This window comes from Melanerpes formicivorus, unplaced genomic scaffold (assembly GCF_026170545.1).
Source record: "Melanerpes formicivorus ecotype bairdi unplaced genomic scaffold, bMelFor1.0.p_v2 SCAF_85, whole genome shotgun sequence".
NCBI classification, from domain to species: domain Eukaryota; kingdom Metazoa; phylum Chordata; class Aves; order Piciformes; family Picidae; genus Melanerpes; species Melanerpes formicivorus.
Window position 1 is genome coordinate 757,001 of NW_027142437.1, and position 20,804 is coordinate 777,804.

General features: G+C 48.2%; 1 protein-coding gene across 3 annotated transcripts in view; it reads left to right on the top strand.

Moving 5' to 3' along the window:
* The window catches only part of PHIP (pleckstrin homology domain interacting protein), a 163,403-nt gene that overhangs the window by 84,747 nt on the left and 57,852 nt on the right, over window positions 1–20,804 (top strand). For all 3 annotated transcript variants that reach the window (XR_010990687.1, XM_068165151.1, XM_068165152.1), the window contains exons 18-23: window positions 4,875–5,012; window positions 7,782–7,965; window positions 8,592–8,715; window positions 16,701–16,841; window positions 19,603–19,679; window positions 20,397–20,628. Coding sequence is in view for 2 of the 3 variants with exons in the window: in XM_068165151.1 (XP_068021252.1) it covers window positions 4,875–5,012; window positions 7,782–7,965; window positions 8,592–8,715; window positions 16,701–16,841; window positions 19,603–19,679; window positions 20,397–20,628 (896 nt within the window). In the remaining variant the exon portion in view is untranslated. The remainder of the gene's footprint in view (window positions 1–4,874; window positions 5,013–7,781; window positions 7,966–8,591; window positions 8,716–16,700; window positions 16,842–19,602; window positions 19,680–20,396; window positions 20,629–20,804) is intronic.

Sequence of the window (20,804 nt, forward strand, 5' to 3'; positions counted from 1 at the left end):
AAGAGCACAGCCAAGGTCAGCAAAGCAGAAGGCACAAGTTATTGTTTCACACAGTGAGGGAGCTGAAAAGAGAAAGTTAGCTTACATTACCAGCCTGATTTTCCTTTTCACACCCAGTGGTGATTTATTTACATTCTACCACTTTCTGCTCAAGATCTGTGGAACATTTTCTAGGCACAGCTTGAAACTACCACAATGAGAATAAAAAATGAAGGAAGTTCTGTTCTCCATGCACACAGCATGGGCAGAACCTGCATGTTTTGGGGCAGTGGCTGGCTATTGCAAGCTGCCTGAATATGGTCCATGTGGTTATTTGTAGACCACGTTTTTAGATTACAAGGCACTAAATACTCACATTATTTCCAATCACAGAATTTCAGGGGCTGGAAGGGACCTCAAAAGCTCATCCAGTCCAACCCCCCTGCCAGAGCAGGGTCCTCTACACCAGATCATACAGGAATGCAGCCAGATGAGTTTGGAATATCTCCAGAGAAGGAGACTCCACAACCCCCCTGGGCAGCCTCTTCCATTGCTCTGTCACCCTCACAGGGAAAGAATTCTTCCTCCTGTTTCCATGGAACTCCCTATGCCTCACCTTCCACCACTGCCCCTTGTGCTGGCATGGGGCATCCCCCAGCAGAGCCTGGCTCCAGCCTCTTGAGAGTCACCCTTTACATATTTATGAACATTTGATGAGGTCACCTCTCAGTCTCCTCCTCCTCTAAGCTAAAGAGCCCTCAGCTCCCTCAGTCTCTCCTTGTATGGAAGATGTTCCACTCCCTCCATCATCCTCGTGGCTCTGCGTTGGACTCTTTCAAGTAGCTCACTGTCTTTTTTGACCTGAGGGGTCCAGAACTGGACACAATATTCCAGCTGCAGCCTCACCAGTGCAGAGTAGAGGGGGAGAAGAACCTAAGGAATGCTAAGGAGCATTTCCTGTTTTCCTCCAAAATTACAGGAGGAAATGCCTCCTGAAGAAGCAGCTTGTTCTGTTGAGTGTAGGCCATGTTTTATGCTTGTGGCCTTGGAGATAAATTTGATTTCTGAGGAAGGCAGCAATTTGACTTTGTTGCTGCACTTAGAGCATGGATCCATGACATTCTGAAACTCTCCAACTCTGAGAATATCCTGGGCACATTCTCCCAATATAATGTCTTGAAACAAGTCAGGCTCTGTGCTGGGAGGTTGTGGAGTCTCCCTCTCTGGAGGTAGTCAAAACCTGCCTGGGTGTGTTCCTGTGTGATCTGCTCTAGGTGATCCTTTCTGGCAATGGGGGTTGGACTGGATGAGCTTTTGAATAGAATAGAATAGAATAGAATAGAATAGACTAGACCAGGTTGGAAGAGACCTTCAAGATCATCGTGTCCAACCTATCATCCAACACCACCTAATCAACTAACCCATGGCACCAAGCACCCCAACAAGTCTCCTCCTGAACACCTCCAGTGATGATGACTCCACCACCTCCCCAGGCAGCCCATTCCAATGGGCAATCACTCTCTCTGTGTAAAACTTCCTTCTAACCTCCAGCCTAAACCTCCCTTGGTGCAGCCTGAGACTGTGTCCTCTTGTCCTGGTGCTGGCTGCCTGGGAGAAGAGACCAACCTCTGCCTGTCTACAACCTCCCTTCAGGTAGTTGTAGAGAGCAATAAGGTCTCCCCTGAGCCTCCTCTTCTCCAGGCTAAGCAGCCCCAGCTCCCTCAGCCTCTCCTCACAGGGCTGTGTTCCAAACCCCTCACCAACTTCGTTGCCCTTCTCTGGACACGCTCCAGCAAGTCAACCTCCTTCCTAAACTGAGGGGAAAGACAACCCAGGTCACAAAGAAAGTTAGTTTTGAGGTCCCTTTCCAATCCCTAATGTTCTGTGATTGGGCACACAGACCCAACAACATCAAATGTTGCAGTGTGGCTGACACAGGAATGCCTACAGTAGTTCGATGTCCACAGTGTTCTGTTTAATGGCAGCGCGCTGTCTGCCAGACTGGCAGAGCACCACAGACATGATGGAGAGACAGAAGAGGTTTTTCTACCTCTCTACAGTTCAGCAACAACCCATAATATTTTCATGCAGAGCTAAACTGTGTTCATACAATTGCTGTGTTTCCCTTTGCTAAGGAAGCTCCATTTCTTTCTGAAACTCTATTGTGAGATTTGATGGATCTCCCCCAGAGCAATGACAGTCTGCTTCTTGTCAATGGTTCTGAAGGGCTTTGAAGAGTAGGGAGAGCTCCAATGGTCACATTTGATTCACTGCTCAGATGTTCACGAAGCTCCTTTAGGCCAAATGTTATGAATTATAGATTTTAATTTGTTATTTATTGATTTATTTTTTAGGAGAGCTGCTGTTGCTTGGGAAGGCAAAATCTCACAAGCTACACAGATAAAAATCCTTTCCTTTATTTAGGTAGCAATTTCCTTATTTCAGGTCATTATTGGGTTATTAGTAGCAATCCCTGTTGTTTTCAGTAGACTTTGTGTCTGCTCCTGAGATCACCAAATAAATCTGACTGGGTCACTACCTGAGACAGAAAACATCCAGCTCTGGTTATACCAGAGCTCGTTCCATGTCCCTAAGCTTCTGTTGCCTTAGGGAAGCTGACTTCAACTGTGCTAACCTTGTAAGCCTGAGACCACTGTCCTGTCTATTTGTGTTCTATCTGCATGCCATCTACTCAGAGGTGGCTGCTTCTGTCTAGCTACATAATCAAAACTCCTCATTTCATAGCACAACTACTGTTCTGTCTTGTCTTTGAGCTTGCCAAGTGTAGTTTGTACTATGATACCTGGAAAGTTAATTTCTGTAGCTTGGTTCTTCAAACATTACCATCCCACATTAGCAGTGTGCCAAGGGGGCCAATGGCATCCTGGCCTGCATTAGGAATAGTGTGGCCAGCAGGAGCAGGGAAGTCATTGTGCCCCTGGGCTCTGCTTTGGTTAGGCTGCACCTTGAGTCCTGTGTCCACTTCTGGGCCCCTCAGTTTAAGAAGGATATCGAAACACTTGAAGGTGTCCAGAGAAGGGCAACAAGGCTGGGGAGAGGCCTTGAGCACAGCCCTGTGAGGAGAGGCTGAGGGAGCTGGGGTTGCTTAGCCTGGAGAAGAGGAGACTCAGGAGTGACCTCATTGCCCTCTACAAATACCTGAAAGGTGGTTGTAGCCAGGTGGGGGTTGGTCTCTTCTCCCAGGCAAGCAGCAGCAGAACAAGAGGACACAGTCTCAAGCTGTGCCAGGGGAAGTTTAGGCTGGAGGTGAGGAGAAAGTTCTTCACTGAGAGTGTCGTTCGTCATTGGAATGCGCTGCCCAGGGAGGTGGTGGAGTCCCCATCCCTGGAGGTGTTCAAGAGGGGATTGGATGTGGCACTTGGTGCCATGGTCTAGTCATGAGGTCTGTGTTGATAGGTTGGACTTGATGATCTTTGAGGTCTCTTCCAACCTTAGTGATACTGTGATACAAAGCTTTCCAAGTTCTGCTTCTCTTGACCAGAGCTTTCCACCACTCTACTTCACCATCTAAATATTCTGTGTGGAGGCATCTATCTTCCTTTTCCAATCAGTGCTGTAAACCTTGCCTCCATGCCTCTAATAATTTTCTGTGTGTGTGACCATTGTGAAGATGAGAAGAGGTTTTGTGTTGGTTGTGCTTACACAGTGTGCATCTCGTCTGCTGAAACAGTATTACCACCTTCTAGTTACATCTGCCTTTTGTTCTGGAGACCTCCACCTAAGAGGAGGTTTCTTGGCTGTTAAACATACCAATGCAAACTGTCATTACTTAACCCATGTCATCATCATGCTTTTGTGGAGCTCTAAAGAGCATTTTTACTGATGAGTTTTCTGCAGTAGAGGTAATTATTGTCTTGTTCAATTAGACTTGCTTGATGCAGTCCTTACCTTGAAGCTTATACTGGAGTGTTCTATAGTGCATCTGGGGCAGGCTGAGCAGGCATTTGAACACCTTACACTGGCTGAGCTGACAAACAACAGTACCATTAAGCTTCTGTGACTTGCCTGGCAATTGATCTCATTTAAAGGTTTATTCAGAGTGGCATGTGATCATCTTGACTCTGCTCCAGAAGTTAAAATGCTCTCAATATATGAAGGGGAGGAAACAAAAAGTTGTTCTGTTTAAAACCTGGCTGTTACAGGAATGTGTATCCTGCATGCTTACACATGTGACTGTGTGTTGTACTTTCATAGATTTCTTAAGTGTGAGTTGGAAGGGACCTTAAAGATCATCCAGTTTCACCCCCTCACCCCATCACCATCCCTGGAGGTGTTCAAGAGGAGATTGGACGTGGCACTTCGTGCCATGGTCTAGTCATGGGGTCTGTGGTGACAGGTTGGACTCGATGATCCTCGAGGTCCTTTCTAACCTTAGTTATACTGTGAGACTGTGATCATGTGCAGGGACACCTTCCACCTGCCCAGCTTGCTCAAGGCCTCTGCCAGCCTGGCCTTGAACACCTCCAGGCAAGGAGCATCCACAGTCTCCCTGGGCAACCTGTTCCAGTGTCTCACTACCTTCACTGTAAAGAATTGCTTCCTAATCTCCGCTCTAAATCTACCCTCCTCAAGTTTCAATCTATTTCCTCTTGTCCTATCACTGCAAGCCCTTGCAAAAAGTCCCTCCTCAGCTTTCCTGTAGGCCCCCTTCAGGTACTGGAAGGCTGCTCTGAGGTCTCCCTGGGGACCTTTCTTCTCCAGGTTGAACAGCCCCTACTCTCATAGCCCGTCCCCACAGGGGAGGTGCTTCAGCCCTCTTATCATCTCCACAGCCCTCCTCCTGGCCCAGCCAAAGCTAAAACTTAGCTGAGCTGTTTGTAACGTTTGAATCTTCAACATTTATGTGCTGTTCTCTTCTGTATTCTACTCCACAGGGTTGAATCAGGTTCTTAGTCAACAAGCAAATCAAGAAGTCAGTCCATTGGATAGCATGATTCAAAGACTTCAGCAAGAGCAGGACCAGAGGCGTTCTGGGGAGGCAGGAACCAGTAGTACCAGCCGGATAAGCAGAGGTAGGTCATGGGGGGGGTGGAAAGGGTGGTGTGGCTTTTCTGTAGAAGCAGCTGAGAGTGAGAGCATCAATCATACTGCTGTGCATGATTTGTGCATTTTGTTGAACTTCCAGAATGGAAGGAGGTATGGATCAACAGAAAATAGCACAGCATTACCATCTTTTATCCTTCTGCAGGAGCTCAGGCCTCTCCACATTACAGATTTCTTGTTGTTACTGTCTGTGCAGCTGCTTTACTCTACAGCTACTCTGCTGAGGAGCAGTCTGGAACTGGCCATCGACTTGATGGGAATCTGAATTGTCTCAAATCAAATAGGGGGGGGGGGGAAAGAGGAAGGAGTTGCTTCTTTTTGGGTTAGGAACTGGCTGGAGGGCCGAGCCCAGAGAGTGGTGGTGAATGGTGCCACAGCCAGCTGGCAGCCAGGCACCAGTGGTGTGCCCCAAGGATCAGTGCTGGGCCCTGTGCTCTTTAGCATCTTTATTGATGATCTGGATGAGGGCATTGAGTCCATCAGCAGTAAATTTGCTGACAACACCAAGCTGGGGGCAGGAGTTGATCTGCTGGAGGGTAGAGAGGCTCTGCAGAGGGACCTGGACAGGCTGGGCAGATGGGCAGAGTGCAAGGGCAGGAGATTGAACACATCCAAGTGCCAAGTTCTGCACATTGGCCACAACAACCCCATGCAGAGCTACAGGCTGGGGTCAGAGTGGCTGAGAGCAGCCAGGCAGAGAGGGACCTGGGGGTGCTGGTTGATGGTAGGCTGAACATGAGCCTGCAGTGTGCCCAGGCAGCCAAGAGGGCCAATGGCATCCTGGCCTGCATCAGGAAGAGTGTGGCCAGCAGGAGCAGGGAGGTCATTCTGCCCCTGTACACTGCACTGGTTAGGCCACACCTTGAGCCCTGTGTCCAGTTCTGGGCCCCTCAGTTTAGGAAGGAAGTTGAGTTGCTGGAACGAGTCCAGAGAAGGGCAACAAAGTTGTTGAGGGGTTTGGACACAGCCCTGTGAGGAGAGGCTGAGGGAGCTGGGGTTGCTTAGCCTGGAGAAGAGGAGACTCAGGGGTGACCTTCTTGCTCTCTACAACTACCTGAAGGGAGGTTGTAGGCAGGCAGAGGTTGGTCTCTTCTCCAGCCAGTACCAGAACAAGAGGACACAGTCTCAGGCTCCACCAGGGGGAGGTTTAGGTTGGATGTTAGGAAGAAGTTCTATACAGAGAGAGTGATTGCCCATTGGAATGGGCTGCCTGGGGAGGTGGTGGAGTCCCCATCATTGGAGGTGTTCAGGAGGAGACTTGATGGGGTGCTTGGTGCCATGGGTTAGTTGTTTAGGTGGGTTGGATTGGTTGATGGGTTGGACACGATGATCTTGGAGGTCTCTTCCAACCTGGTCTGGTTTTCAGGACAGCTGTTCCTTTGCTCACTCTTGCACCTAATTGCACAGTGCTTTAAAACTCCTGGTTGGCAAGCCAGCGGAGTAAGGCAGAACAGTTTGTGTGTGGAAGGATGATGTGGGGGAAGGCTGAAATTGTGCTGCAGTGTAGGTGTTAGAGGGATGTTGCATGTGTGGGTTTCTGGGGCTTTTTGTGGGGTTTTTTGGCTTTTGTTTGGTTTGGGTTTTTTTGTTAGGTTGTTGGGTTTGGGTGTTTTGTTTTCTTTCAATCTTTTGAAGGCTTCAGAAATTTTCCATTTTGGATAAGTTAAAAATGTCACATCCTGTGGCTTTTTCTTGTATTAAGATAGACTATTCAAGGATTGCTACACTTACTCAGTCATCTCACTTATTATAATGGGCTGCATCAGGAGAAGTGTGGCCAGCAGGGCAAGGGAGGTGATCCTCCCCCTCTACTCAGCTCTGGGGAGATCCCACCTGGAGTACTGCCTCCAGTTCTGGAGCCCCTATTACAGGAGGGATGTGGAGGTGCTGGAACGTGTCCAGAGAAGGATGATCAGAGGTCTGGAGCTGCTCTGCTGTGAGGACAGACTGAAGGAGTTGGGGCTGTTCAGTCTGCAGAAGAGAAGGCTCCCAGGTGACCTCATTGTGGCCTTCCAATATCTGAAGGGGGCTACAGGAAGGCTTGGGAGGGACTGCTCAGGATCTCAGGTAGTGATAGGACTAGGGGGAATGGAATGAAGCTGGAGGTGGGGAGATTCAGGATAGATGTGAGAAGGAAGTTCTTCACCATAAGAGGGGTGAAACCCTGGAATGGGTTGTCCAGGGAAGTGGTCGAGGCCCCATCCCTGGAGGTGTTTAATCCCAGGCTGGATGAGGCTCTGGCTAGGCTGATGTAGTGTGGGGTGTCCCTGCCCATGGCAGGGGGGTTGGAACTAGATGATCCTTGTGGTCCCTTCCAACCCTGAATGATACAATGATGATACTATGAAGATGCTATGAAGAATAGGGATCTAGAGTGTAGTAGCAATAGCTTCACAGAACAGTTTTTTACTCTTCGAGGTCTTTTCCAACCTTATTGATGCTATGACTAAAGGAAAGCAGACCCACTGAATCATTTGCTTCACTTTGGATTGTTGGTTTGGGTTTTGTTGGTTTTTTAATGTGAATTATCAATCAGGGTGCTGCAGGCCAATAAATGTTTAAAGTGTGTGTGATGGTGGCTGTGCAAACCACTGCCATAGTTATGTTCAGGTAATACTTGACTTCTTCTGAAGTAATAGATGAAGTAAAAGCCTCTCTTTTTCTTGAGCTCTGAGTTTTTGAATGCTTCCCCTGGAATTTCAGGTCAAGTAAAACTATGACTTCTTGCATTCTTTTAGGGTCTGTAAGTTCTACCTCAGAAGTCCATTCGCCACCAAATATAGGGCTGAGGCGCAGCGGGCAGATTGAAGGTGTCCGTCAGATGCACAGCAACGCACCCAGAAGTGAAATTGCCACTGAGAGGGACCTTGTGGCTTGGAGTCGAAGGGTTGTGGTGCCTGAGCTGTCTTCTGGTGTGGCCAGGTAAACATAGGCCAAGTTGGCTTGCCAGTTTTCATTTGCTGAGCTTAGTCACATTGAACAGTTGTGGAAGTCGCAACGCCATAGATCTCTCTGTGCGGTATTGATCTGTTCTGTGGTCTCCTATTTCTCACCAGTTTCAGTTTGAAATCAGTTGTTGCTTGAGTATCACTTAAAGAATCTTGGAATTATGGAGTTGTGAATAAAAATTGATCATTGAACACATTGAGAGAGTAATGTAACTTGTATGTGCAACAAGCTCCAGCTGCCTCAGTGTTCCCTGATCTGTAGCATCCTGTTTGTCCTGCCATTATATGATGTTTTATGGCTGGGACACTGTATTAGATGTCCAGTAGGTGCCTGAGGTGAGTTTTTATTTCCAAACTGAAACTGTATTTCATTCAGTAATTAACTCCTGTGATGGATACTTACATCAGTAAGTCAAAAAGCCCTGCTAGCCACAATTAACAGCAGTGTTTTGAAGGAGATGGAAATCTCCCTTGGTTCAGAGGCTAATTTTGAAGCCATATTCTCCTCACTGGAAATAGGAACTACTGTTCAAAGAAACACTATACTCCACTGCAGTATTTTGCTTTGTAAAGTTAACATCTCAATTCTCCTTTTTACAGTAGGCAGGAAGAGTGGAGAACAGCAAAGGGAGAAGAGGAAGTAAGGGTGTATCGATCAGAAGAGAAAAGGAAACACATAACGAGTCACATTCAAAGGGAAAACAAAATACCTGCCTTCTCTAAGGTAAGTAGTCACTTGTGCCTTGGTGCAGTAGGGAGCATTACATTTAAGCTTAATGTGTTAGGCCACATAAATTTATGTTCCTGGCTCAGAACACTCCTCATTATCAATACAGGCTAGGGGAGGATGAGATAGAGAGCAGCCCTCTGGTGAAGGGCTTGGGGGTGCTGGTGAACAAAGAGCCAGACATGAATCAGCAATGTGCACTTACAGCCTAGAATGCCAATCACATCCTGGGCTGCATCAAAAGATGTGTGGCCAGGAGGTTGAGAGAGGTGAGTCTGCCTCTGGAACTGTGTGTCCAGCTCTGCACTCCTCAAGACCAGAATCAGAATTCATAGAATCACCGAATTTTTTTCCTCTAAGATCATCAAGTCCAGCCATCAGCCCAACAGCACCAAGGCTATGAAACCATTTCCTGAAGTGCCATGTCCACATGTTTCTTGAGCACCTCCAGGGATGCTGGCTCCACCTCCTTGCATGACCTGTTCACATGCCTGACCGCTCTTGCAGAGAAGAAGTTTTTCCTAATACCCAACCTAACCCCTGCCCAGGCACAGCTTCAGGCCATTTCCTCTCATTCTATCACCTGATACTAGGGAGAAGAAACTGATCCCCACCTCACTCCAACCTCCTTTCAGGAAGTTGTAGAGAGCAATGCAGCCTTCTTTTCTTCAGACTAAACAACCCCAGTTCCCTCAGCTGCTCCTCACAAAACTTGTTCTCTAGACCCCTCACCAGCTTTGTTACACCTCTCTGGACCCTTCAGCACCTCAGTGTCCTCATTGTAGTGTGGGGCCCAAACCTGAAAGAAGAAGACCATCAGCTGTTCCCTCAGTCATGGTTGAGCACATTGGTGATAGATTCCATTTTGTCAGGAGCAGCCTGTAATACTTTTGCCTTTATGGTCAAACCTTCACATGGAACTGTCCCCATCCCCCTCCCCTGAGTACATAAAGATCTGCCTGACCTGTAGCTGCTGCTTAGCAGATGTTGGCAAAGTTGTGTTGAAGAGGAACAGTGTCAAAATACATTTTTTCACCAGACATGGAAGTTGCATACCTGGAGGCTCTTTTCTGGTCCCTGCTTTACAGCTAAGAAGTCACCACCAAGTTCAGTCATTCTGTTACTGATGAGATAATTACTTGGTGTGGGTTTTGTTTCTTTGTTCTTGTTTTAGCACTGCATTTTTGCCAAAACAATTCCTTACACCAAGCTGGGGGCAGGAGTTGATCTGCTGGAGGGTAGAGAGGCTCTGCAGAGGGACCTCAACAGGCTGGGCAGATGGGCAGAGTCCAAGGGCAGGAGATTGAACACATCCAAGTGCCAGGTTCTGCACATTGGCCACAACAACCCCAGGCAGAGCTACAGGCTGGGGTCAGAGTGGCTGAGAGCAGCCAGGCAGAGAGGGACCTGGGGGTGCTGGTTGATGGTAGGCTGAACATGAGCCTGCAGTGTGCCCAGGCAGCCAAGAGGGCCAATGGCATCCTGGCCTGCATCAGGAAGAGTGTGGCCAGCAGGAGCAGGGAGGTCATTCTGCCCCTGTACACTGCACTGGTTAGGCCACACCTTGAGTCCTGTGTCCAGTTCTGGGCCCCTCAGTTTAGGAAGGAGGTTGACTTGCTGGAACGAGTCCAGAGAGGGGCAACAAAGTTGGTGAGGGGCTTGGAACACAGCCCTGTGAGGAGAGGCTGAGGGAGCTGGGGCTGCTTAGCCTGGAGGAGACTCAGGGGTGACCTTATCACTCTCTACATCTACCTGAAGGGAGGTTGTAGCCAGGTGGGGGTTGGTCTCTTCTCCCAGGCAGCCAGCACCAGAACAAGAGGACACAGTCTCAGGCTGCACCAGGGGAGGGTCAGGTTTGATGTTAGGAAGAAGTTCTCTACAGAAAGAGTGATTGCCCATTGGAATGGGCTGCCTGGGGAGGTGGTGGAGTCACCATGACTGGAGGTGTTCAGGAGGAGACTTGATGGGGTCCTTGGTGCCATGGGTTAGTTGTTTGGGTGGGTTGGATTGGTTGATGGGTTGGACACGATGATCTTGAAGGTCTCTTCCAACCTGGTTTATTCCTATTCTATTCTATTCTATTCTATTCTATTCTATTCTATTCTATTCTATTCTATTCTATTCCCCTTTAGCATCAACTGTAGCCAAATATTTGAACAGTGATGTCACTTTCATGACAGAGTTTAGTTTCTTTGAGGGGTTAGAGGGTAGCTGGAGCATTGGGGTTTTTTCCCTCTACCTTTGAGCTGTTAAAGAACCAGAATTGTTTCCAAAACCAGAGAGCAATGCAAAGTGTTTCAGCTCTCCATGAATGTGTAGTTCTAGCATAAGTAGCAAAAAGCTGTGTTGATAACAACCATGTGAGAGGTCTCACCTCTGATTAGAAATGGGGGTGTAAAGTTTTAGGACCTCAGTTTCTAGAGAGAAGATACAAGCATTACAGTTGGCTTGTAGTGTAGCTTCTGCAAACTAAGGATACCACATCTGGTTCTGGGCTCCCCAGTGCAAGAGGGACAGGGATCTACTTGAGAGAGTGCAAGGGACTGCTACAAGGATGATTGAGGGACTGGGGCACTGCCTGATGAAGAGAGGCTAAGAGACCTGAGGCTGCTTAGTCTGGAGAGGAGAAGACTGAGAGGAGATCTAATCAATGCCTATAAATATCTGAGGGCTGGGGGTCAGGAGGGAAGGGACAGCCTCTGCTCACTTCTGCCCTGCAATAGGACAAGGGGCTATGGATATAATCTACAGCACAGGAACTTCCCCCTCAACATGAGGAAGAACTTCTTTATTGTAAGGGTCCCAGAGCCCTGGAAGAGGCTGCTCAGAGAGATTGTGGAGTCTCCTTCTCTGGAGCCTTTCCAGCCCTGTCTGGATGCATTCCTGTGTGACCTGCACTAGATTCTATGGTCCTGCTCTGGCAGAGGATTTGGATTTGAAGATCTCCAGAGGTCCCTTCCAAGCCCTAACATCCTGTGATCCTGTGTGATTCTTGTGAAGGATAATTGACTAACTGCTTTCATTCTGTTGTGCATGGCTCCTCACACCATGTTTCATGATGCTAAGAGGCAGATGCAGTTTATTGAGACGTTGCAGTTTGGTAGCAGAAGTCGTTGCTGTAACTCTGACCTCTTCAACCTCTCCTTCAGCAGTGAAACTTGAGAGCTTGATGAGAAGTGAACAGCCCCAGAAGGCTGAGAGACAGAGGGCTGTGTGATAGGCTCAGCCACTAGTCTTAGGGCTAGCTTGGAGCTGTTCTAGGTCAGGTCAGAGCAGCTTGAGGAGGTGTGGTATGTGCTGCCAGTTTGAATTCAGAAGTAGTAGTCCAGGTCCCAAAAGTCTTGGTCAGTATTCAAATGCTGATTACTGAGCAATCCCATTGGAAATGTCTCAGGAAGCTGTGCTGTCAGTCATGCTTCCCCAGCTTCAGTTCACTGGACAGAACCAAAGGAACACATTGAGCTCTGAATAGAGCACAGAGCAGTTTGGGTTGGTGTGCTTGAGTGAAAACTGACACAGTTGTACAGACTGGTGTGCTGGCTCACTGCTGAGCTCTGGCAGTCCCATATGTAAAAGGTGTGTATCTTCTAACAGAGGAGGTAGGAAAACAGCTCCAGCTGCCAGAATTCTACCTTTTCAGGAAAGTTGGTGTGGCCCAGTGTTGTGGTTTAACACTGCCTGGCAACTAAGCACCATGTAGCCCCTCACTCACTCCCCTCCAGTGGGGGAGAGAAGCAGAAGAACAGAAATGAGCAAACTCAAGGCTTGAGATAAAAGCAGTTTAGTAGGAAAAGCAAAAGCCAGACACACAAGCAAAACAAAACAAGGAATTGGTTCACTCCTTCCTGTAGCAGGCAGGTGTTCAGCCATCTGGAGGGAAGCAGAGCTCCAGCACACGTAACAGTTACTTGGGAGTGATGGTGTTTTGTCTTCCCAATGTCTCCAACCTCCCCTTCCCTCCCCCAGCTTTCTATGCTGAGCATGAAGTTGTATGGCAGAAAGGGACCTGGGGGTACTGGTTGACAGTAGGCTGAACATGACCCAACAGAGTGCCCAGGTGGCCAAGAAGGCCAATGGCATCCTGCCCTGCATCAGGAATAGTGTGGCCAGCAGGAGCAGGGAAGTCATTGTGCCCTGTACTCAGCACTGGTTAGGCCACACCTGGAGTCCTGTGTCCAGTTCTGGGCCCCTCAGTTTAGGAAACATGTTGAGATGCTGGAAGGTGTCCAGAGAAGAGCAACAAAGCTGGGGAGAGGTCTGGAACACAGCCCTGTGAGGAGAGGCTGAGGGAGCTGGGGTTGCTTAGCCTGGAGAAGAGGAGGCTCAAGGGAGACCTTCTTGCTGTCTACAACTCCCTGAAGGGAGGTTGTAGCCAGGTGGGGGTTGGTTCTGGTGCTGGTTGGCAACCAGCACCAGAACAAGAGGACACAGTCTCAAGCTGCAGCCCAGAAGGTTTAGGAAGAAGTTCCTCCCAGACAGAGAGATTGGCCATTGGAATGCGCTGCCCAGGGAGGTGGTTGAAGTGTTTAAGAAGAGACTGTTTGGGGCCATGGTTGAGTTGATTACATGTTCTTGGGCGATAGGTTGGACTTGATGGTCTCAAAGTTCTTTTCCAACCTGGTTAATTCTGTATTCTGTATGGAATGGAATATATCTTTACTCACTTGGGGTCAGCTATGTCCCCTCCCAGCTTCTTGTGCCCCCCAGGCCTACTTGCAGGTGGGGTGAAAAGCAGTAAAGGCCTTGACTCTGTGTCAGCACTGCTGAGCAACAGCAAAAGCATCCCTGTGTTATCAGCGTTGTTTTCAGCACAAACATAAAACATAGCCCCAATACCAGCTACTGTGAAGAGAATTAACTCTATCCCAGCCCAAACCAGCACACTAAGGAAAACCAAGTAGTAGCTCCTGCTGCTGTGCCAAGTTTTAGTTCAGTTTTCACCAAAACGTTGCTTGCTTTGTTTCCTCAACAACAAATTTTAACCTCACAAAATAACTTGCATCAAACATGACAGGAAAGATCTTCTCTTTCCTACAAAAGAAAAAAGACCCAAGAGGAATTAGTACAAGTGGAGTCCCTCAGGGATCAGTCCTGGGACCTGTCTTGTTCAACATCTTTGTGGGTGCCATGGACAGTGGCATTGAGTGCACCCTCAGCAGGTTTGCTGATGACACCAAGCTGTGTGGTGCAGCAGACAGGCTGGAGGGAAGGGAGGCCATTCAGAGGGACCTGGACAGGCTGGAGAGGTGGGCACAAGCCAACCTCATGAGGTTCAACAAGACCAAGGGCAGGGTCCTGCATCTGGGTGGAGGCAATCCCAGGCACAAATCCAGGCTGGGCAGGGACTGGCTGGAAAGCAGCCCTGAGGAGAGAGACTTGGGGGTGCTGGTGGAGGAGAAGCTCACCAGGAGCTCTCAGTGTGCACTTGCAGCCCAGAAAGCCAATCAGCTCCTGGGCTGCATCAGGAGAAGTGTGGCCAGCAGGGCAAGGGAGGTGATTCTCCCCCTCTGCTCAGCTCTGGGGAGACCCCACCTGGAGTACTGCCTCCAGTTCTGGAGCCCCTATGACAAGAGGGATCTGGAGGTGCTGGAAGGTGTCCAGAGAAGGGCCACGAGGATGAGCAGAGGGCTGGAGCTGCTCTCCTATGAGGACAGACTGAAGGAGTTGGGGCTGTTCAGTCTGGAGAAGAGAAGGCTCTGAGGTGACCTCATTGTGGCCCTCCAGTATCTGAAGGGGGCTACAGGAAGGCTGGGGAGGGACTGCTCAGGCTCTCAGGGAGTGATAGGACTAGGGGGAATGGAATGAAGCTGGAGGTGGGGAGATTCAGGCTAGATGTGAGGAGGAAGTTCTTCCCCATGAGAGTGGTGAAGCCCTGGAATGGGTTGTCCAGGGAGGTGGTTGAGGCCCTGTCCCTGGAGGTGTTTAAGGCCAGGCTGGCTGAGGCTATGGCCAGGCTGATGTAGTGTGGGGTGTCCCTGCCCATGGCAGGGGGGTTGGAACTAGCTGATCCTTGTGGTCCCTTCCAACCCTGACTGATACTTATGATACTGTGATAAGCAGCCTGCAGCCTGTCCTGCTAGAAGGCTGTGCTAATATTTAGTTCTTGCTGTGCTTTGCTGCAGTTCTACTTCCTTCACCTCTGGGACTATTTTTGTTTTCAACCATCTAATAGATAGCTGAGAATTGCTTTATGGGAGAGAGAGCACTGGGGAAGTGTACCTCCCTTTGTGGCATCTAGGAATGTGTCCATCTGAGCTAGGCTGAAGTTGGATGCCAAAACCAATTAGCAGAAACCTTGAAATTGAGATCATAGCTCTTGATTATTTTTTCTGCCAGGCAGTGGGGACTAATACAAGGTCACACTTTGTGCTGAGAGCAAGTGTTTGCATCATGTATATTCAGCATGAAAACCAAGATGTCTTTCTGCTGGAGTATGAAATGTTTCTTAATTACTGCCTTATTACATTCTTGTAAGGTTCATAAGAGTCTGGATTCTCTCCAGCAAGCACATTCATTTCATCTCTCCCATGCATCATCACAGCATTTAAGAGGCTTTACTTGCCAGCAGTCATCTGTGTGCTAAGGGATGGATTCCTCTATGGGTGTCTCTCCTATAGATCTGAACTCTTCTAACAGATCTGAGCCCTAGAGATGTCTAAGGGTGGGGTTAGTATCATAGTATCAGTCAGGGTTGGAAGGGACCACAAGGATCATCTAGTTCCAACCCCCCTGCCATGGGCAGGGACACCCCACACTAGATCAGCCTGGCCAGAGCCTCATCCAACCTGGCCTTAAACACCTCCAGGGACAGGGCCTCAACCACCTCCCTGCACATCCCATTCCAGGGCTTCACCACTCTCCTGGGGAAGAACTTCCTCCTCCCCTCCAGCCTGAATCTCCCCACCTCCAGCTTCATTCCATTCCCCTTAGTCCTATCACTCCCTGAGATCCTGAGCAGTCCCTCCCCAGCCTTTATTGTAGCCCACTTCAGATACTGGAAGGCCACAATGAGGTCACCTGGGAGCCTTCTCTACTGCAGACTGAACAGCCCCAACTCCTTCAGTCTTTCCTCATAGTAGGTCAGCAGAGATTCTCCTCCCCCTCTACTCTGTCCTGGTGAGGCTGCCTCTGGAATATTGTGTCCAGTGCTGGGCCACTCATTCCAAGAAGGACCTCAAGGAACTGCTTGAGAGAGTCCAGCACAGAGACACAAAATTGATTAAGAGAGTGGAACATTTCCCTTATGAGGAAAGGCTGAGGGAGCTGGGGCTCTTTAGCTTGGAGAGGAGGAGACTGAGAGATTACTTCATTCATGTTGATAAAGATGTGCAGGGTCAGTGCCAAGAGGCTGGAGCCAGGCTCTACTGGGTGATGCCCAGAGACAGCACAAGGGGCAGCGGTGGAAGCTGAGGCAGAAGGAAGTTCCATGGAAACAGGAGGAAAAAATTCTTTCCTGTCAAGGTGACAGAACACTGGAACAGGCTGCCCAGGGGGGTTGTGGTGTCTCCCTCTTTGAAGATACTCAAAAGCTGCCTGGATGTGTTCCTGTGTGATCTGGTGTAGGTGATCCTGCTCTCAGACGGCAGACAGGACTGGATGAGCTTCCGAGGTCCCTTCCAGCCCCTAACATTCTGTGATTCCATAAAACTTTCCTTTGTGATGGCCATTTTTAGTGCAGTTTTGAGCTGTCCCAAGTTCTTAGCAGTTAGTGAACTGGTATGAGCCTTGTAGAGAATTGAGTTTTGATTATTAGGATACAACAACTTTTGTTCTATCTGGGCAGAAATTCTCATCAGAATACATTGAGGAGCTTGGTGCTTGCGTTCAGCTCTGCGTGCGGAGCGTTTTCTGCAGCAGCTCCTTGGCTTGGGATCTGTGGGCCTGCTTTGGACTCTATGGTGTTTAAACTTTTCTCTCTGCAGAAGTTGCTTTCTGGAATGCTGCTGTTAAAGAAAATCACTTTGACTTTCCTGTCTTTGCAGAACCATTCTCACGATCATCTACTAGACACCAGCGACTCGAAAAAGCAGCAAGCTAACCAGCACAACTACCGTACCAGATATGCAGTAGAAGAAACTGCAAGGCCTGCTGAAGAGTTAGAAAATGGACACAGTTCCTCAGATGTAAGATTCTGGTTTCTGAAGCAATCTTATCTCTTCCATTTAGATAGAATTAACCAGGTTGGCAAAGACCTTTGAGATCATTGAGTCCAACCTATCACCCAACACCATCTAATCAACTGTACCATGGCACCAAGCAGCCCATCCAGTCTCTTCCTAAACACCTCCAGTGATGGTGACTCCACCACCTCCCTGGGCAGCACATTCCAATGGCCAATCTCTCTTTCTCTCTTCCTAACCAGCCTAAACCTCCCCTGGTGCAGCTTGAGACTGTGTCCTCTTGTTCTGGTGCTGGTTGCCTGGGAGAAGAGACCAACCCCCACCTGGCTACAACCTCCCTTCAGGGAGTTGTAGAGAGCTAGAAGGTCTCCCCTGAGCCTCCTCTTCTCCAGGCTAAGCAACCCCAGCTCCCTCAGCCTCTCCTCCCAGGGCTGCGTTCCAAACCCCTCCCCAGCTTTGTTGCCCTTCTCTGGACACCTTCCAGCATCTCAACATCTTTCCTAAACTGAGGGGCCCAGAACTGGACACAGGACTCAAGGTGTGGCCTAACCAGTGCTGAGTACAGGGACAGAATGACTTCCCTGCTCCTGCTGGCCACACTATTCCTCATACAGTCCAGCATTTCTACTCATTAAGCTTCTGCTTCAGCTAATCAAAGCTTTATTATCATGGAAACTCACAGAATCATAGAATGCATTGGGTTGGAAGGGACCTCTTTAAAGGACATTTAGTCCAACACCCTTGCAGTAAGCAGGGATGTCCCCAATAGATCAGATGGCTCAGAGCCCCACCAAGCCTGACATTTTTCATTGTGTTTTCTTTCACCTCTTTAAGCAATGATGTTAAATTACTCTTTCACATACTGTTGTATGTATTCAGTTCTTACTATCATGTAATTGATATTTACTTATAGTGAGGGTGATGGAACACTGGACCAGGCTGCCCAGAGAGGTTGTGGAGTCTCCCTCTCTGGAGACTCAAAACCCATCTGGATTCATTCCTATATGACCTGCCCTTTGTGATGCTGCTCTGGCAGAGGAGTTGAACTCAATGATCTCTGGAGGTCCTCTAACATTCTGTGACAAGAGGGAGGAATACTCATTTGTAAAGGCAGATTTCTAAGCATGTGTGTGCAATGTAATTGTAAACCTAACCAGGTATGGCTCATATGGCCTGGCAGCAGTATGGCCACTGGCTCTGGATGGCCCTGCCTGAACAGGGTGGTCAAATAATACAACCTCCAGAGGTCCCTCCCAGCCTCAGTTATTCTGGAATCATAGAAATCATAGAATCAACAAGGTTGGAAAAGACCTCAGAGATCATCAAGTCCAACCTATCCTATTACCTAATACCCAAGACCTCATGACTAACTAAACTATGGCTTCGAGTGCCACGTCCAATCCTTTTGTGAACACCCCTGCTTCTGTAGCTACAGTAGAGAATTGAGCAATAAGAATATGTGAAGTTTGTAGTAGGTGTTCGATACTAATTGAGAAGATGTGGAAATGTTAGGTTAACAGGACTGAAAATCATTTTCATCAAGGGATGGTAGCTTATTCAAATGCAGACTGAGAAGCACTCATGTTTCCACTGGCTGTATGCTAACACAATCATTATCTCCTGATAGTATTATACTCTTATTATTATATTCTTAATGTACTCTTCATAGTATCAGTCAGGGTTGGAAGGGACCACAAGGATCAGCTAGTTCCAACCCCCCTGCCATGGCCAGGGACACCCCACACTACATCAGCCTGGCCAGAGCCTCAGCCAGCCTGGGCTTAAACACCTCCAGGGACGGCGCCCCAACCACCTCCCTGGACAGCCCATTCTACCACTCTCATGGGGAAGAACTTCCTCCTCCCCTCCAGCCTGAATCTCCCCCCCTCCAGCTTCATTCCATTCCCCCTAGTCCTATCACTACCTGAGATCCTGAGCAGTCCCTCCCCAGCCTTCCTGTAGGCCCCCTTCAGATACTGGAAGGCCTCAATTAGGTCACCTGGGAGCCTTCTCTTCTCCAGACTGAACATGAGGAGAGACTGAGGGAGCTGGGGTTGCTCAGCCTGGAGAAGAGGAGACTCAGGGGTGACCTTATCACTCTCTACAACTACCTGAAGGGAGGTTGTAGACAGGTGGATGATGGTCTCTTCTCCCAGGCAGCCAGTACCAGAACAAGAGGACACAGTCTCAGGCTGTGCCAGGGGAGGTTCAGGTTGGATGTTAGGAAGAAGTTCTATACAGAAAGAGTGATTGCCCATTGGAATGGGCTGCCTGGGGAGGTGGTGGAGTCACCGTCATTGGAAGTGTTCAGGAGACTTGATGGGGTGCTTGGTGCCATGGGATAGTTGTTTAGGTGGGTTGGATTGGTTGATGGGTTGGACACGATGATCTTGAAGGTCTCTTCCAACCTGGTTTGGTTTATTCTAAATAAAATTCTAAACAGCCCCAACTCCTTCAGCCTGTCCTCGCAGGAGTGGTGCTCCAGCCATACGTGTGCCTCTTCTACTCTTCATATCTGTGCCTGTGCAGCTGTCCAGGCAGAGATACTTTCCTTTTGTTTTATTTAATCTAGTCCATTAAAATACCTGTCTTCAGACTAAAATGCCTTTCTAGAAACATAAAGCTTTTATAATGCTCTGCAACATTTACAACACACATAAAGCCTCTAGTCTTAGTCATATTGTCATGTGTGACACACTTTTTGAGTTCCAGAGGAAAACTGCTTTCTTTTTCCCTGCCTCCCCCTCTGCTCCTCCTTTGTTAGGAAGGGGAAGTAGTTGTTGCCAGTGGTGGAACATCAGAAGATGATGAAAGAGCGTGGCACAGCGATGGCAGCTCTAGGTAAGTGCCAGCATAATTTGCAGAGGACACTCCTGATAGATTGTAAATAACCTTTGCTGCAAAGGAAGCAATAACTCAAATTTCTGCATGTTTAGAAGAAAAGGTGGAAAAACCACTTGAAGGCTTTGCAGAATTTATTTTCCAGCCATCTTGCTAACTAAAATTTAGGGAAGCCTTCATTCTTCTTTGCTAGACTCAGGATCATTTCTGGCAGGTTTTGCAGGCAGATGCACATTTCAGGCATGTGGCAGCAGGGTCCTGGGGTAGTTACTGTGAGTGACTCTGCTAAACCTTGGTTTGAAATTGGAGAGCAAAGATGGAGCTGGTCTCAACCCATCCTTTGTTTCGTCTTTAGAAGATCTTTTGGGGCTTTTTTCTTGCACTTCTGTTCAAAGCTGTTGAAACCCAGAAGTCCTGAGGAGAATACCCAGACTTCAGCATGCTTCATGCTGAGTTGACCAAGCTAAGAGTGGATTTATTTCATGTGATGCTAGGAGTTAAGCTTCTTGCAAGACAGAATTATCTCAAAGCTTTTGGTTTGCTACCATTTAGATTGCAGTTAGAACACAGGGGTTTAGGCACTGGCTTTAACTATTATACTTCTCTGGACTGTTAACTGTAATCTTTTCTTGGGTTGCATAATCCACTGCACCCTGAATTGCTTTTTTTTAACCTTTGGGTTTTAATGTCCTGTGTCCTTTGGTACATCATCCACAGTGACTACTCCAGTGATTATTCTGACTGGACAGCAGATGCAGGAATCAATTTGCAGCCACCAAAGAAAATTCCTAAAATTAAAACAAAGAAAGCAGAAAGTAGTTCAGAGGATGAAGAAGGGCATGAAAAACAAAAGAAGCAAATTAAGAAGGAGAGGAAGAAAGGGATTGAGGAGAAAGATGGACCATCAACATCACCAAAGAAGAGGAAACCCAAAGAAAGAAAACAAAAGGTGAGATGTTCATTACTCTTTCTGGCTTAGAGAGAACTTAATCCTGTCTGATTGGTAAACCCCTCATGACTTTTACTCATAATGATAATTATTAAGTCAAATGATAAATTCCTACAATGATACACTTTCTAAGCATGGTAAATTTTACTTAAGGAGAACATCTAACATTCTTAGAC